Source organism: Nycticebus coucang, chromosome 4 (genome assembly GCF_027406575.1).
Source record: "Nycticebus coucang isolate mNycCou1 chromosome 4, mNycCou1.pri, whole genome shotgun sequence".
Classification (NCBI taxonomy): Eukaryota; Metazoa; Chordata; class Mammalia; order Primates; family Lorisidae; genus Nycticebus; species Nycticebus coucang.
The window spans coordinates 92,587,056-92,605,601 of record NC_069783.1 but is presented as its reverse complement, the minus strand read 5'-3'; the positions used below and the strand labels follow the sequence as shown (position 1 = coordinate 92,605,601).

At 40.9% G+C, this 18,546-nt stretch overlaps 1 protein-coding gene across 1 annotated transcript in view; it reads right to left on the bottom strand.

Moving 5' to 3' along the window:
- Positions 1–18,546, bottom strand: part of VWA3B (von Willebrand factor A domain containing 3B) — a 250,813-nt gene that overhangs the window by 89,842 nt on the left and 142,425 nt on the right. The window contains exons 13-14 of the mRNA XM_053588419.1: positions 15,745–15,843; positions 10,637–10,819 (exon numbers count right to left, since the gene is read on the bottom strand). Of these exons, the coding sequence (XP_053444394.1) occupies positions 10,637–10,819; positions 15,745–15,843 (282 nt within the window). The remainder of the gene's footprint in view (positions 1–10,636; positions 10,820–15,744; positions 15,844–18,546) is intronic.

Genomic DNA, 18,546 nt, shown 5'->3' with positions numbered 1-18,546 from the left:
AATGTTCTGTAGAGGTCTGCGAAGACTATTTGTTCTAGGGTCAGGTTTAAGTCTAATATTTCTTTGTTTAGTTTCTTCTTGGAGGAGCTATCCAAAACTGTCAAAGGGGTGTTAAAATCTCCAACTATTATAGTGCAGGAATATATCAAGTTGTTCATATCCATTAGGTTCTGCTTTATGAATTGAGGAGCATTCTGGTAGGGTTCATAAATGTTAATTATCAAAATTTCTTTATGTTGGGTGTCTCCCTTGACAAATATGCAGTGACCTTCCTTATCTTTATCTTTGTTGGTTTAAAGCCAATTGTATCTGCTACTAAAATTGCAATGCCTGCTTTTTTCTGGTTTCTATTTACCTGTATTATATAAGTCCATCCCTTCACCCTGAGTCTATTTTTATCCTTTAAGGAAGGTGAGATTTGTGTATACAGCAGATATCCGGTCTGAGTTTATGGATCTAGTCAGCCAGCGTGTGCCTCTTTGGAAGACAATTTAAACCATTCATATTAATTGAGAGAATTGATAAGCCTGGTTATGTTTTGGGTGTCATGATTTTTGGATCTCCAGTGGACATTTTTAATCCTTTCACCACTGTGGAAGTTGGGCTTTGTTCAAAAATTTCTGGGTGAGTTTACTTTGGAGGTAGAGCATTGCACTGGTCATTGTGGAGGATGGATCTGAGAATATCCTGGCAAGCTGGTTTATGACAAATTTCTTCAACATGCCTATGTCATTAAAGTATTTGATTTCTCCATCACAAATGAAACTCAGTTTAGCTGGATAGAGGATCCTGGGCTGGAAGTTGTTTTGTTTTAGGAGATTGAAGGTCGATGACCATCTTATTCTGGCTTGAAAAGTTTTGGCTAAGAGATCTACAGTCATTCTGACATGTCTCCCTTTGTAGGTGATGCTTTTTTTACATCTGGCTGCTTGCAGAATTTTCTCCTTCACCTTAACTTTGGCAAAGTTAATCACAATGTGTCTAGGAGATGCTTTATTTGGATTGAGTCTTTCTGGGGTTCTGAAACTGTCTGCAATCTGAAGTTCTGTATCTATTGCAATGCTTGGGAAATTCTTCTCCAAGATCTCTTGGAGTAGAGCATCTGTACCTTTAGGACCACTCTCTTCTCTTTTGGGAATTCTTCTTTTCTTTTTTTTCTAATATATTTTTTAATTTATTTATTTTTATTGTTAAATCATAGCTGTGTACATTAGTGCAATCAAGGGGTACAATGTGCGGGTTTCATATACAATCTGAAATATTCTCATCAAACTGTTCAATATAGCCTTCACGGCATTTTCTTAGTTACTGTATGTAGGCATTTGTATTCTGCATTTAGTAAGTTTCGCCTATAAACATTCTAAAATGCACCGTAGATGAGGCCCCATCCATTACCCTCCCTCCACCAATACCTCCCCCCCTTCCCCTTCCTTGGCCCTTTCCCCATAGTCTGTGCTATAGTTGGGTTATAGCCTTCATGTGAAAGCTATAATTTAGCTTCATAGTAGAGCTGAGTACATTGGATACTTTTTCTTCCACTCCTGAGATACTTTGCTAACAAGAATATGTTCCAGCTCCATCCATGTAAAGATGAAAGAGGTAAAGTCTCCATCTTTCTTTAAGGCTGCATAATATTTCATGCTATAAATGTACCACAATTTGCTTGTCCATTCTAGGGTCAATGGACACTTGGGCTTCTTCCATGACTTAGTAATTATGAATTGGGCTGCAATAAACATTCTGGTACAGATATCTTTGTTATATTGTGACTTTTGGTCTTCTGGGTATAAACCTAGTAAAGGAATTATAGGATCGAATGGCAGGTCTATGTTTAGGTCTCTAAGTATTCTCCAAACATCATTCCAGAAGGAACGTATTAGTGTGCATTCCCACCAGCAGTGTAGAAGTGTGCCCCTTTTCTCCACATCTACGCCAACATTTCTGGTTTTGGGATTTTGTTATGTGGGTTACTCTTACTGGGGTTAGGTGATATCTCAAAGTAGTTTTGATTTGCATATCTCTGATGATTAAGGATGATGAGCTTTTTTTCATGTGTTTGTAGATTGTGCGTCTGTCTTCTTTAGAGAAGTTCAACTTTTATTCCATGATGGTCTGAGAAGATGCAAGGAGTAATTTCTATTTTTTTAAATTTGCTGAGGTTAGATTTGTGGCCTAGGATGTGGTCGATTTTGGAGAATGTTCCATGGGCTGATGAGAAGAATGTGTATTCAGTTTTTTTGGGATGAAATGTTCTGTAGATGTCTGTTAAGTCCAGATGTTGAATGGTTGAGTTTAAATTTAAGATTTCTTTGCTTAGCTTCTTTTTGGAGGATCTATCCAGCACTGCTAAAGGGGTGTTAAAATCTCCTACTACTATGGAAGTGGAGGAAATCAAGTTGCATAATATTTGCAAGTTGCATACTCTCATGTCTGTTAGAGTTTCTCTTATAAATCGAGGTGCGTTGTGGTTGGGTGCATAAATATTAATAATAGAGATCTCATCATGTTGAGTATTACCTTTCACAAATATGAAGTGTCCATCCTTATCCTTAATTATTTTGGTTGGTTTAAAGCCTATTGCATCTGCGAACAGGATAGCAATGTGTGCTGTTTTCTGCTTTCCATTTGCCCGGAATATAGATGACCATCCCTTCACCTTGAGTCTATATTTGTCTTTTAATGTAAGATGCGATTCTTGTATGCAGCAGATATCTGGCTTGAGTTTCTGTATCCAGTCAGCCAATCTATGCCTCTTTAGAAGACAGTTTAAACCATTCACATTAATTGAGAATATTGATAAGCCTTTTGAGTGTCCAGTGGACATTTTTAATCCTTTTGCGACTGTGGAAGTCAGAATTTGATCAAAATTTTCTGGGTGAGTTTACTTTTGTGGTGGAGGATTACGCTGGTCTTTATGAAGGATAGGTCTGAGAATATGCTGGAGAGCTGGTTTAGTTATGGCAAATGTCTTCAACATGTGAATGTCATTGAAGTATTCAATTTCTCCATCATAAATGAAACTCAGTTTAGCTGGGTATAGGATCCCGGGTTGAAAGTTATTTTGTTTTAGGAAAGTTGTTTTGTTTTAAAAGTTGATGACCATCCTCTTCTAGTTTGAAAGGTTTCAGCAGAGAGATCTGCAGTTATTCTAATATTCTTCCCCTTGTAGGTAATGGTTTTCTTCTGTCTGGCAGCTTTCAGAATTTTCCCATTCATTAACTTTAGTGAAATTGATTATGATGTGTCTGGGGGATGTCTTATTCGGGTTGAGTCGTGCTGGAGTTCTGAAACTGTCTGCTATCTGAATTTCAGAATCTCTTGGCATGTCTGGAAAGTTCTCCTTCATAATCTCAAGGAGAAGAGACTCTGTGCCTTGTGAAGCCACTTTGTCACTTTCGGGGATCCCTATAAGACAAATATTGGTTTTCTTCGAATTATCCCAGAGCTCTCTGAGAGAGTGATCTGTTTTTGCTCTCCATTTCTCATCCTCTTTGAGAGTCTGGGAGTGTTCAAAAACTTTGTCTTCGATGTCAGAAATCCTTTCTTCTGCTTGTTCCATTCTGTTACTGAGGGATTCTACTGTGTTTCCCAGATCTTTGAGGGATGCAACTTCTTGTCTCAATGTGTCAAAATCTTTGGTCATTTGGTCTTTGAATTTGTTGAATTCTTGAGATATCTTTTGGGTTACTGCTTGGAGTTCTAATTCAATCTTATCTGCTATCCAGATTCTGAATTCGATTTCTGACATCTCAGCTATTTGTTTGTGCATGGGATCTTGTGCTGTGTCTGCCCCATTGATTCTTGGGGGAGTTGATCTACTCTGATTATTCATATTACCAGAGTTTTTCTGTTGATTTCGCCTCACGATTGTTTTTCGCCATTGCCTCTGGCCGTCCTCAGAGTTGGGGAGGTGTCTCTCTAAGATTAGACTCCAGCAGGATCACTCTATTGTTGCTTGATCTTTTAGGGAGTGACCCTGTGTAGTTTCCTCTGGGGCTGCTCCAGCTAGGGAGTTCTGGTTGTGGAAGCAGCTCCAGCGTGTGACACACCCGGGTCTGGCAACAGGGCGGGAGGTGGTGCGCATGGTTCTGGGAGTGCCTGGCGCCCAGTGAGTTTGGTACAGAGAGCCCAAGGCTCCAGCAGTTGCTGGCCAGGGGAAGGGCTCTACGTGGAGGCAGGGAGGACTCCAGAGGGTACGCAGCTACCAGTATCCCTGGCAAGATGAGCGGGCCAGTGTGGAGGCTGGGAGGATACAGGAGGGAAGATGCAGGGTTGTAGGGCTCCCGCAGTTCCTGGTCAGGGCATGCAGAGGCCCAGTTGGTGCGGGGTCATGGCACAGATCTTATGGAGGTCCGTGCAGTGCCAAGCCCAGGAATTGGAGGTTGCTATGAGCTGTGACACCACAGCACTCTACCCAAGGCAACAGCCCGAGCCTCCAGTGTGCCAAAACTGTCTCATTCTACCCCTAAGGGTTAAGGCTGTAAGGCTGCTCAGTTGATAGATTACTAGGTCCCACCCGATCCTTGCTCTGGGACCCTGGATTTTGGGAATTCTTATAAGATGAATGTTTGATATTTTGGAGTGATCCCACAATTCTTTCAGGGAATGATCAGTTTTTGTTCTCCATTTGTCTGCCTCTTTGAGCATTTGGGAACGTTCAAAAGCTTTGTCTTCACACGTCACTTTCCAAGACTTAGCCAGAATCAAATGGAAATGTTGAACAGGCCCATATCAAGTTCGGAAATAGTATCGACCATACAAAACCTCCCTAAAAAGAAAAGCCTGGGACCAGATGGTTTCACATCTGAATTCTACCAAACCTTTAAAGAGGAATTAGTACCTATATTACTCAACCTGTTCCAAAAGGTAGAAAAAGAAGGAACACTACCCAACACGTTCTATGAAGCAAACATCACCCTGATCCCCAAACAAGGAAAAGACCCAACAAGAAAAGAAAATTATATCACTAATGAATATAGATGCAAAAATATTCAACAAGATCCTAACAAACAGAATCCAGCAACACATCAAACAAATTATACATCATGACCAAGTCGGTTTTATCCCAGGGTCTCAAGGCTGGTTCACTATACGTAAATCTATAAATGTAATCCAGCACATAAACAAATTAAAAGACAAAGACCATATGATTTTCTCAATCGATGCAGAAAAAGCTTTTGATAATATCCAGCATCCCTTCATGATCAGAACACTTAAGAAAATCGGTATAGAAGGGACATTTCTTAAACAGATAGAGACCATCTACAGCAAACCCACAGCCAATATTGAATTGAATGGAGTTAAATTGAAATCATTTCCACTCAGATCAGGAACCAGACAAGGCTGCCCATTGTCTCCACTGCTCTTTAACATTGTAATGGAAGTTTTAGCCACCGCAATTAGGAAAGAAAAGGCGATCAAGGGTATCCATATAGGGTCAGAAGAGATCAAACTTTTGCTCTTCTCAGATAATATGATTGTATATCTGGAAAACACCAGGGATTCTACTACAAAACTCTTAGAAGTGATCAAGGAACACAGCAGCGTCTCAGGTTACAAAATCAACATTCATAAATCGGTAGCCTTTATATATACCAACAACAGTTAAGTTGAAAAAACAGTTAAGGACTCTATCCCATTCACAGTAGTGCCAAAAAAGATGAAATATTTGGGAATTTATCTAACAAAGGACATGAAAGATCTCTATAAAGAGAACTATGAAACTCTAAGAAAAGAAATAGCTGAAAATATTAACAAATGGAAAAACTTATCATGCTCATGGCTGGGAAGAATCAACATTGTTAAAATGTCTATACTACCCAAAGCAATATATAATTTCAATGCAATCCCTATTAAAGCTCTACTGTCATACTTTAAAGATCTTGAAAAAACAATACTTCGTTTTATATGGAATCAGAAAAAAACTCAAATAGCCAACATTACTCAGAAATAAAAACAAAGCAGGAGGAATTATGCTACCAGACCTCAGACTATACTTCAAATCGATAGTGATCAAAACAGCATGGTACTGGCACAAAAACAGAGTAGTTGTCTGGAACAGAATAGAGAACCAAGAGATGAATCCAGCTACTTACCATTATTTAATCTTTGACAAGCCAATTAAAAACATTCAGTGGGGAAAAGATTCCCTATTTAACAAATGGTGCTGGGTGAACTGGCTGGCAACCTGTAGAAGACTGAAACTGGACCCACACCTTTCACTATTAACTAAGACTCTCACTGGATCAAAGATTTAAACTTAAGACATGAAACTATAAAAATACTAGAGAAGAGTGCAGGGAAAACCCTTGAAGAAATTGGTCTGGGTGAGTATTTTATGAGGAGGACCCCCTGGGCAATTGAAGCAGCTTCAAAAATACACTACTGGGACTTGATCAAACTAAAAAGCTTCTGCACAGCCAAGAACACAGTAAGTAAAGCAAGCAAACAGTCCTCAGAATGGGAGAAGATATTTTCAGGTTATGTCTCCGACAAAGGTTTAATAACCAGAATCCACAGAGAACTCAAACACATTAGCAAGAATAAAACAAGGGATCCCATCGCAGGCTGGGCAAAGGATTTGAAGAGAAACTTCTCTGAAGAAGACAGGCGCGCGGCCTTCAGACATATGAAAAAATGCTCATCATCTTTAATCATCAGAGAAATGCAAATCAAAACTACTTTGAGATACCATCTAACTCCAGTGAGACTAGCCTATATCACAAAATCCCAAGACCAGAGATGTTGGCACGGATGTGGAGAAAAGGGAATACTTTTGCACTGCTGGTGGGAATGCAAATTAATACATTCCTTTTGGAAAGTGATATGGAGAACACTTAGAGATCTAAAAATAGATCTGCCATTCAATCCTGTAATCCCTCTACTGGGCATATACCCAGAAGACCAAAAAGCACATCATAACAAAGATATTTGTACCAGAATGTTTATTGCAGCTCAATTCATAATTGCTAAGTCATGGAAGAAGCCCAGTGCCCATCGATCCACGAATGGATTAGTAAATTGTGGTATATGTACACCATGGAATATTATGCAGCCTTAAAGAAAGATGGAGACTTTACCTCTTTCATGTTTACATGGATGGAGCTGGAACATATTCTTCTTAGTAAAGTATCTCAAGAATGGAAGAAAAAGTACCCAATATACTCAGCCCTACTATGAAACTAATTTAGGGTTTTCACATGGAAGCTATAACCCAGTTACAACCTAAGAATAGGGGGAAGGGGGAAAGGGAGGGGAGGGAGGGGAGAGGTGGGTAGAGGGAAAGGGTTTGGTGGGATTACACCAGCAGTGCATCTTACAAGGGTACATGTGAAACTTGTTAAATGATCTGTGAAGCTAGTGAATGATGCCCCATGATCATATCAATGTACACAGCTATGATTTAATAAAAAAAAATAAAAAACAAAAGCTTTGTCTTCAATTTCAGAGATTCTTTCTTCTGCCTGGTCAACTGTATTACTGAGGGATTCTACTGTATTTTCGAGGTCTTCAACTAACTTTTTCATTTCCTTGAGCTCTGCTATCTCTTTTCTCATTATGCCTATATCTTTGGTAACTTGGGCTTTGAATTCATTAATTTCTTGAGACAACTTTAGAACTGCTCTTTGGAATTCAATTTCTATCTTTTCTTCCATTATATCTATCTTATTTGCAATCCATATTCTGAATTCAATTTCTGACATTGCTGCCATTTGTCTATGCATGGCATCTTCAGTTGTATCTCCTTTGTCATTCCTTGGGGCAGGGGGATAGTCTACTCTGGTTATTCATGTTGCCAGAGTTCTTCTGTTGGATCTGCACCATGTTTATTTTCCACTGTTTGGTTGTTCAATCTCACCCAAAGGTGGGAATTAGGGTTCCCACAGGCCCTTACCAAAGCGGTAGGCTTTGTAATTGTGGCTTATCTCCTACAACCTTACAAAGGTCCCTTTCAGAGTTTTGGCAGAGACTCTGAGGACCTACTTAGTGAGATAGCACAAGCTAGCTCTGTTTTGATATCAACCAACCTCTACCCTATCCTAAGAAACCACAGTATTAGGTTTAAATCTCGACTATGAAGAGATACAAACAGCTACAGTGGCCAACCTCACCCTTTAGTTCTTCTCTACTACAGAACTTTGAAGGTCAACCTTAGAATGTCCCCAAGTGGACAGCCCTAGACACAGGTTCCAATTAAATTGTCTCAGGCAGTGCAAACCCTGCTCAACAGAGAGGGATTCAAGGGTTTCCAACAGCACAATTGGAACCAGGGATCCACACTCCTGCCTGCCAGACTCAGTTCACACTGTTGTCTGCTTCTCTCCTCTCAGGACTAGTTGGAGCCAGGGACCATGTCTCAGTCTACACCCAGCTAGCCTCTGCTTGCCAGACCAGTTGGAGTCAGGGGACTATGCCCCCCACCTGCCAGTCTTATTCCACTGCCTGGCAAGCCTGTGTTCACAGGCTCTGTTGGAGTCAGGGCACCGCACTCTGCCAGCAGGTCTCAGTCCTCACCCAGTGCTCACCAGCGGGCTGGAGACAGGGGACCATGCCCTAGCCCTCAGGTCTTGGTTCACACCAAGTAAGCCACTGCTCAAGGGTTCTGTTGGAATCAGGGGGCCACACCCTTGCTCTCAGGTCTCAGTTCACCCCTAGCAAGCCTCTGCTTGCAGGCCCAGCAGGGGCCAGGGACCAGCCCTGTCTGCCAAACTCAGTCCACACGGGGCAACCACTCTCCCACTGTGGATGCTATCAGATCCAGGGGTTCTGTACTCTGTCCCACCAGACATAGCCCAAACCAAGGCTCAACACCACCACTGGTTGGGCATAGTCATAACCAGGGGACTGTTTCTCCTCCTGCTGAGTGTCCTTTCTTCTCATACCCTCTTTCTTCCCCGTTAGTCACAGATTCCGTCTTTATGGCTGGCAGTCCATACTAAGTCCAGATGTCTCACAACAAGATCAAACACTCTGTGCTCTGCAGGGGACAGAACTTCAGACCACCATGTGAGGGGGAAAGGGTGGACTGGGAGTTTGGACTTGTGGGGGGAAATATCTGTTCAATTTTATGACTGGTGGGGTGGTGTCTAGGTTCATAAGTGGAGAAAGAGACCTAAAGGTTAGCAGCACTCTCCAGTGAGGTAAAATGAGAGGTCTTTTGTTCCCTGCTTGTTCACAGATAGCCTGCGGCAGGCCTCCTGTTTGGGAGAGGGGTCTCCCATCTTCTAGTTGGTAGGCTTTGTACCTGTAATTTGTTTTCTTGAACACTCTTCCTTGGAGTTACAGCTTGCCGAACTTCTTTCTTGGCTCATCTCCCAATCTTTGGCTTCACAGAGTACGATTCCATCCAGTTTTCTTCCTCAGCTCAGAAGCCTCTACCAAGGGCTGCTACCAGTCGGCCATCTTCCTGCTTTTATCTTTATTGTTTCCTTCCCACTGCTCACTTGGGGTTTATTTTGCTCTTCTTGTTCTAGTTTCCTGGGATAAGAACTTAGATTGTAGATTCCAGACTTTTCCTTGTTTCCTGTATAAGCATTTGGTGCTATAAATTTCACTCCCACTGTTAAATTTCAGCACTGTTTTAGCTGCATCCCACATGATTTTTATGTTGTGGTTATGTTTTCACTGGGTTCTAAGTAATTTTTATTTCCTTTGGCACTTCTGTGAGCCATGGATTATTCAGGACTATCATATTTAAATTCCATATGTTTTATGTAGTCTATTATTAATTTCTAGTTTGATTCCCTGGTCTGAGAACAAACTCCATATGTTTTCAATTCTTCTAAATTACTTAAGGTTTACATGTATTTGATGGATCAGTGTATGGACTATCTTGTTAGATAGTTCATCAGACCTAGAAAAAAATGTGTATTCAGCTGTGGCTGTGGAGAGTGTTAATAATAAGGAGCTCAATGCTCCTAAGTGTGTGCATGTAGACTGAAACAGCCTTATAATAAATGAAACAAAAACTGATAGAGATGACCAGAGAAGTAGACAAACACAAAATTGCAGTTAAGGACCTTACCATCTGCCTCTCAGCAACTTCTAGATCTTCTAAACTAGTGGTTCTCAATCTTCTTAATGCCACGGCCCTTTAATACAGTTCCTGTGCGTCATGACCCACAGGTTGAGAACCGCTGTTGTAGACACAAAATCAGCAAGGACAGAGAAAATAGGAACAACACCCTCAATCAACCTGGTGTAATTCACATATGGATTCCCTGGGATCCTTTTTCAAAATACAGATTTCTAAAGTTTGACAAAATATTGACAATTGTTGAATTTGAATTATGGGTCCATTGGGGTCCAAGTATTCTTCTACTTTTGTGTGTATTTGAAACTTTCCATAAGAAGAAGTTTAGAAGAAAAATAAAATATATTAATTTAGATTCTTGGGCCTTTATGCCTATATCCTGATTTCGTAGTTCTGAAGTAGGATCCAGGAATCTTCTTAAGTGCCCTAGCTTAGGTGGTCCTTGGACTACATTTTGAGAAACACTGGTACATTCACTGTTAAATGATTCATTTGTTAAACTTACTTGTCTGTGTGGTTGCTATTTTACCAACTATGGTATTATATCCAGCCTGTAATCCTCAAATAAATGAACACTCCCTTCTCAGCCCATCAAGCTCTTACCTGAATAGCCTCTGGAGAAAGAAGATCCTTGTAACCAAAATCATAAAAATGGAACTCTCCTCCAGTCAAAGAAGCAAGCTCTTTCAAAAATCCATTTGCAATGTCATCATGATAATTGAAGGAGATAGTATATATAGGAATTTTCTGAAAAACTTTGATGTGGTCTATAACCATTTCAGGCGGCTGAAATGATAAGATTTTGTGGGGGTGGAAAGAGAGTAGAAGAGGAAAAAAAAATAAGATATTAAAAACTCTTAGTATTTGCTATAGATAGTGAAATTCTCAAATACTAATTCTTTAGACAGTGGTGAGCAGCTTCTATAAAGGTATCAATTCAACTTAATAAACAAGACGCCACCAGATGGTGAGACTAAAAAGACTGGTAAAACATGATACTTGCCCTCTGAATGTTCTCAATTCAGTAGAGAAAAGAAGCTAGGAGAAAGACTTGGCTAACCAAGACACTTGACCTTGGGTGTACCTAAGCTTGGAGCTCATGCCCTTAAAGGGCTGGGCTAGGTTTACATCACTTGAAGTACTGAAGTTCAAAGCCATGGGTAAGACATCCTGACCATGTTGATTCCTCAGAGCAAGGCCCTCAGATTCTTTTCCAAAGCACCTCCCCTACCAGAGCGATTGCTAGCTTCCAACCTGCTAGAGTTGACTTGCTTCCCACAGAGAATGACAGAAGAGATGTAAGGTCCTCCTACGTGCTAGACGTTCATCCTAGGGAGGGAAAAAGGCTGGAAACCTCTGTGAAGATCATACTAAGAACCCTTGGGGCCAAGAGAGGCCTCCACACCCACAGGAGCTGGACAGGGCAGGGGCCTCCACTGCACAGCCCAGGAGAGCTACTAGAGTGGCTGGCTGGAACAGTCAGAAGTAGGCAGGTTGCACTGGTGAGAAGTTTGCTCCAACTTCCAGAGTCTCCTCCTCAAAGTTCTGAGGTTGTAAAGCTGTAAATCCTGAGGGCGTGAGGACAGGACGACAGGAATGGCTCATTCTCACAACAGGGATGGAGCTGTGCATCTGCTCATCCTCTGCCAGCTCTCCAGCACCACACTGTGGCACTCAAACATCATGGCGCTTTAGCATAATGGTACTTCCCCGGGCTTGGGTGCAAGTGGGGGGCTCATAAGGACACACGAAACACTAGAAACACTATCTCATATGCTTGTGCTCTCTTCAGCTATATGGAGTGACAGAAATTGCTCTAGAGATGGAGACCTGGGCTGCAAGCTCATCCTTGGCACTGCCCACCTGAATGACCTTGGGCAAGAGTCCTACTGAATGTGGCACCCTCCTTCCTTGCAGGGTTGCTATGAGCAATATATGAGATGATGTTCTCGTGAAGGATTCCACAAATACTTATTGAGTGCCTTTCAAGTGCCAGGTGCTGCTGTCAGCCTAAGATGAGACCAAGCGGTGTGCCTGACCGGCTCTCCCAGTCCTCTCTCCTCTGAGTCTGAACAGACATGCAGCCAGAGCTCTTCCATCCACTGCTAACAAACGTGGAACAGAATGACAGGCAGGTCTCCTCCATGTTGGAGGGAGGTCCATTTGACAGGCAGGTCTCCTCCATGTTGGAAGGAGGTCCATTTGCATAGGTTGATCACCCATGCCTTCCCTTTGCCCAACACTCACACACCCCATGTGGGCTTCATCTAATTAGCTTTTATTTAGAATGGCACAGATGCCTTCATCATGTCCTCTTGTTGATTCCAGCCAGTGTGGGCCCCTAACTTCAAAAAAGCCCCCTAATGATCACAACCAAAGTTGCACTGGGCTGTTCCAACAGAGCTCCTTCCCTGTCAGTTTGTACCAACAGACGCCCACCAAAGGATATCTCACTAGTGTGGATATGATTCCATTTTAATGAAGACTAATATTTCTAAAATCCCCTTGACCTGATTAATTTTAATGCTGCCCTGGACAGTTAATGCACAAATAGTAAGCTGGTGTCCATACAACTGACCCAGAACCACATCTCTGTGTGTTCCTCCAAGTAAAAAATTCTGCTGAATATTTGGCATAATAACACCGGCCTTACACATTAAGTTCCTATAAAGTCAGTGAAATTCAAAAACAAAAGAAGATGGAATGATACATCTTAATAATCTTCTACACAGAACATGAATATCAAATATCTGTTTGCTTTTCTGAGAGACTCTGAGGGATAATGCAAAGTAAATAGACTGCATTTGTGGAAAAGGCAGTATTGAGTATGAAAATTCTTAAGAGTTCATAAATTATGTTTTGAGTAATTTGCATATTTCTGATATTATTCATGTCCTTTGTTCTCGATCTTTAAGTGAACCACAGACCCTATGAGAATCTGTTGAAGCCTATTGATCTCTCCAGAAAAAAAATCTTAGAGTGTATTCTACATACATTATTGGGAGATTCCAGAGCCTTGGAAGTCCATGATGGACTGTAGATCAAGAATCCTTCCCAATACCCTGGTAGAAGAGGCATTACTTGGTATATTCTCTTTCTGGGGTCAGGAGGTAGTATTTAGCAGCATCCATCAAAATGTATACCTTTTGGTTGATTCCACATCTCAGAATTTGCGCTATGAATATACTCACACATGTGCAAAATGATGTATGTACACAGTTCCTTTTTCCTTTCTGTGTATAACACAAAGACTGGAAATAACCTTTAATGCCCATCTCCAGGGGACTGGTTAAATAAATGAAGGCATAGCCATGTGGGGGAATGAGGAAGTTCTTTATAAAATGATATGAAGCAATCTCCAGGTCATATGGTTTAATGAATAAAGGTATAGAATTGTGTGTATGATACGCTAACATTTGTACCTTTAAAAAAGGGGAAAATATAAAAAGGAAAAACTGTACATTTTAAAGAATATTTTAGAAGTAAAAAGTAAATTTAATGTACTGAAAATAGAAATTAAAAAAAAAAGAGGAATGAATATGAACATTATACAATATCTCTGAAAGGAGATATAAGAAACTAGTGACATCAGTTGCCTCCCAACTGGTGAAGGGACAAGAGGGAGATATACATATCATTCTGTATACCCTTTAGTACTTTTGTAATGTGTACTATGTGAATGTATGACTTATTAAAAAATTAATTAAACAAAAATAGTTTTTAGGTAGAAGTTTCATTAAAGCCATATAACAGAATATGATGCACTCATTAAGAAGGATGCTTCCGAAGAATTTCTCATGACTTAGAAAAATGCATGTGATATAATATTTGATAAAAAAAGCAAAATACAAAATTGAAGTTTGAATGATTTGAATTTTCTTTTTTAATGCTTAGCTATACTTTCTAAATTGCCCAGAGTGTAAACAATTTAGAAAATCAGCAAGAGTTTATTAAAAAGAAAAAGCCCCTTTGCACAGATGACTCTCAGATCGTAATCTTTAGCCCCCATTGTCCCCACACTCCAGCCCCATATTTCTAGGGGCTTCTGCATGTCTATACACTATAGGTGTGCACGCTCAGCTTCCTTCACCAGCAACCCCCACGTCTGCCTGCTTCTTCTCAAAAATTAAATTTTAGTCACCTAATAACATAATCATTGCAAATCAGAAATTAGTCATCTTAACTCCTTTCTGCCATGCTGCCACCTTCCTCTCATTCCCCACCTCTTGCTCCCAAACTGGCCACCGTGTCTGATAGATGCTCATCTCAGGAGGCAGTCTCTCCTCCCCACTCCTGCTCCTGCCTAAAGCCGGGCCCTTACTAGCTTTCATTGAGGTCCTGGCTGGGGCAGTGCCAACCTTTCCCTGGTACTACCGAGGCGTGTTTCTAAGGTACGGATGGATGAGACGACCTCCTCTGAGAATTCCACAGTGCAGTGACACCTGCCCCTTAAATGTGGCATTCAAGGACTTCCACAATCTCCCCCAACCCAACTTTTTTGCCCCAGCCCTTCCGCTCTTCCATCACTGCCTCTGCCCTCATCTTATTTCTCTGAGCATCCCATGTATTTCCACACCTCTGCGTCCCCTTCTGCCCAGACACCAATAATCTCCTCTGTTCAGAAAATTCCTTCTCCTCTTTCCAAATGTGCCCTCCTCAGTGGAACCTTCCCTGGTCTCCCTTCCATCTCATACAGCAGAATTCATCACTGCATGCTCCTAGACGTAGCTCAGGCAACCCTGTTCCCCATACTGCATTATAGTTAACTATCTAGCACATTCCCCAGAGTGCATGCTTCCCAAAGGCAGGGATGAGATGCTATTCATCTTTGTAGCCTCAAATCTTAGGACTGCAAATGGAATATAAGGGGGACACACTAAGATACTTCTGAATAGAAAATACAGTAAGGATGATAAAAAAAAAAAAACTTCAAAAGAATTTTCAGTTTACACACTACATTTCTGCCATCTATCTGAAGCTGTAGTAAAATCCTCTTGCTTCACTATTCCAGGCCTGAACTATTTGACCCAGGATATATTAAAATATTTGCCTAACACTCTGCATATGCAAACATCTTACAAGGAAGGTTACAAGTTGATTCTAATTCACTTTAGTGGTTAATTTACACTGTGCTGACCTGAAAATCCTTGTATGTATTTAATGCCTGGAGCACTCATCTTTCATTCCCAATGCTCAAAAGAAGATGAACAAATCCCTCTAAAACTTTTCAAATAGTTTCCAGTCAGGCTAAACAAAACCAAGAACATTTCACTAGAAACGCATGTTTTTGTTTAAATGAGTACTAAGTTAAAATTAAGGGTAAAACCAAGGACATTATGCAGTGACATGTTTAGATTCAGAGTTTCCAAAGGAAAAAAATCAAAAAGAATCTCCTCACTCTTAGTTTGTAATAAAATATAAACCAGTCTTCAACAGAAAGCAGACGTCTGCTTTCATGAAGTTGGTCTCTAGGCGAGGCTATTAGTGTCACACTAATCAGACAAAGATTAACTTTCGCATAAATTCTCAGAGTTTCAGTAGACAAAGGAATTCCTTCGTGTATTTTCTCACATCCGTTCTGAGTCCCTAAGCCAAGGAAATACATCTCAACTGCTTTTTGATGGCAGCAAAAAAGGTCCCCCAAACCCATTCTCAGTATTCACTTTACAAGTTTTAGTGAGTCCTTTTTTGTTTTCAACCTTGATACATACCTGATCAGGTCTCCCATCTGTCATAAGGTAGATTACTTGTGTTTCTTTATCAGCAAAAGCAATTTGCAGGGCATTCAATGTGTTTGTGGAACTTCCAATCTATGGAAAAAAGAGAGAGATACTAACAATATACTCAAATATCTGAAAATATCTCACAAATAAGCATTTACTTTCTGCTGATAAAAAATAAGAAAAAGTACTTGTGAAAAAAAGATAAATTAACATTATACTGAGATAATAATTTAAGGCCAATTGATTGTTTCTTGATTCCAAGAAACTCAATCCCTGGGTATGCCATATAAATTTCTATCCAAGAAGTCCAAGGATGGCTAAAAGCAGGAGTGAGGATTTCCTGTCTTGACAACAGAGACCTTAATGTAAAAATTTTATCTTTATGTTTCTGAGGCATGTCTTTAAAATACAAACAGATGAGACAACCCACTCTGAGAGTTCCACAGTGCGGTGATGCTTGCCCTTAGTTACTGATCACTCCTCTATTAACAGACCTTAAATATGCCGCCTGAATATATCCTGGTGGGGATCATGTGTGTTTCAAATCAAGATTTACTCACAACACCCAAAATTTGGCAAACAGAAGTATGGTTTAAACCACAATCTAATGACAGACACACGGACATATTTAACATAACTTGATTCCGTACAGGTTCTGGTGAAATAGGTACTTTCAAGTACATGGAAACATGACTGCGGCTTCTATGGTTGCATGATATTGAATGAGGGACTCTAAATGTTCTGCTTTACATACAGTAGGAATAAATGAACAAATATCAGAAAAAATTAGAATCAATGAAAAGAAATAAGTTATGGCCCATTATCCCTCCTACACATAACATCAATCATAACACCAACCACAACTCTCCATGTAGAAAAAGGAACAGATAAGAATATGCACATTGTGTTTCAAAAGAAATTAATGACATATTTTTAGCAATCTCTTAAATCATATTAAACAATTACAAATTAGAAATCTCTTGAACACATCATCTACATAAAAAGGGAAGGATTTTTAGATAAATGTAAATTTATTTAGAATGTATTCTCCTTAATATTCAAAAATGATCCTTACCAAGAGATTATTAGTAGATACATAGGACTCTGAGTTGCCCAGTACCCCCTCAAATCTCCCCTTCATCTCAGTCCCAGTGTATTAGTCCAGCTTTAGTTGCAAGCAAGAAAACCAATTGTGGCTGATTCAGACAGAGGGAATTTTTGTAAAAAAAACAATTGAGATGGCTCATAGCATCACCAAACACGCAGAAGAATCCAACTTGGGACTTCTCACCAGGAGCAAGGTCCCAAATCCTGTTGCAGACCTGTCTGGTGGTGGCCCTATCACAGACCTGCTGCTAAGCACCAAATGCTGTAACTTTCCTCACTGACACTGCGAGCATCAGACATGAGAAGGACCAATAGCCCACTGCCACCGCCATGCCAGGAGTCCTGTCTATATCTGATACAACTGTGCTAGTTCTCTTTGTTAAGCCAACCATCTGGAGTCAGTATCTGTCAATTCAGAACCTGTAATGGTTCATGCCCAGCGTAAGATGTATCTTACTCCAGCTGAATGTGTTACTAAAGACACCTTATGGGAGAAGCAGCAGGGAAGACTATTAAAGGATGAGTAGGACAGGTAGGCAAACACATGAGGATGGTGGGGGCTCCAGATTCCTTTCTTCTTCAGAATTTAGCAAGTTCATTCCATATTTGTAAAGCCCATATGACAAGAGAGGTCACAAAAATGATAGTGGTGATGATAAGTGTAAAAACAACATATACTGAGTACTTACTAGGCTTAAGTACTTACTCTTCCTGCATTTTTTACCCTGTGGCATAAGGAGGCCCAGGCCCAGCAACCTAGAGTCCCCCACCCCCACCCCAGAAGGCCATTCATCAACAACAGGCAGCTCAGGGATATTCCTGCCACCCCTGCAGACAGACGAAACAGGAATTGAGTGGGAACCAGAGCAGCATGAGATGGCTCAGAAAATTAAGCTATCAATGGAAGTAAAGCCCACAAAAGTAAGCTAGAACAAACATGCTAAACCTAAACATAGAGACTGCCTGCTACATGAAAAGACTTAAATGGGAATAAAGTCTCTTAACATAATAACGAAGTTGTCCAAGATATAACTAGAAAGTTACTCTTCATCACAAGAACTAGAAATACCACATTGGATAAGAAAAACAATCAACTGATGCCCATAGTAACAGAGCCTTAGAAATCTCTAGGGCAAAGAAGAAGATCATACCATTAAGAGTTTCAGAAAAGAGGGGAGAGAGCAAGATGGCAGCCGAGTAACAGCTTCCTTGCATCTGGGCATCGTGAGTCTGGGGAGATAGGATTCCAGGCATCTCTGGCTGGGGGGATCTGCCTATCATCACCCATGTGAGGATACAGGGAGTCAGCGAGAGACTTCTGGACCCCAACAGGAGAACTAAAACAGTGGAAAAATGGCAAGTGGTCGTGTGTGCTAAATCAGTCTAAACCCGCCTGCAACTGTAAGTTCAGTAGCAGCGAGACTGCAAACCGGAAAGGCCTTACCTGTGAACTGTTTTGGTGTCTTTGAACTTGGCACTCAGTTGAACTGCCTTGGGGAGAGCCTGAGCGGGAGTGCGGAGAACTTTGGCCGTTGTCTAGGGCCCCAGTCTGAGCGCTGAGCCAGACGGAGCTAATAGTGTTTGGCTCTGGGTCACAGGGAGCCATTGTGAGTGAACTGCCCCGGCAAGCTCCGCCCTAAGGGTCGCACAGCTAGAATCCGTGAGAGCTGGTAACCCAGCGAC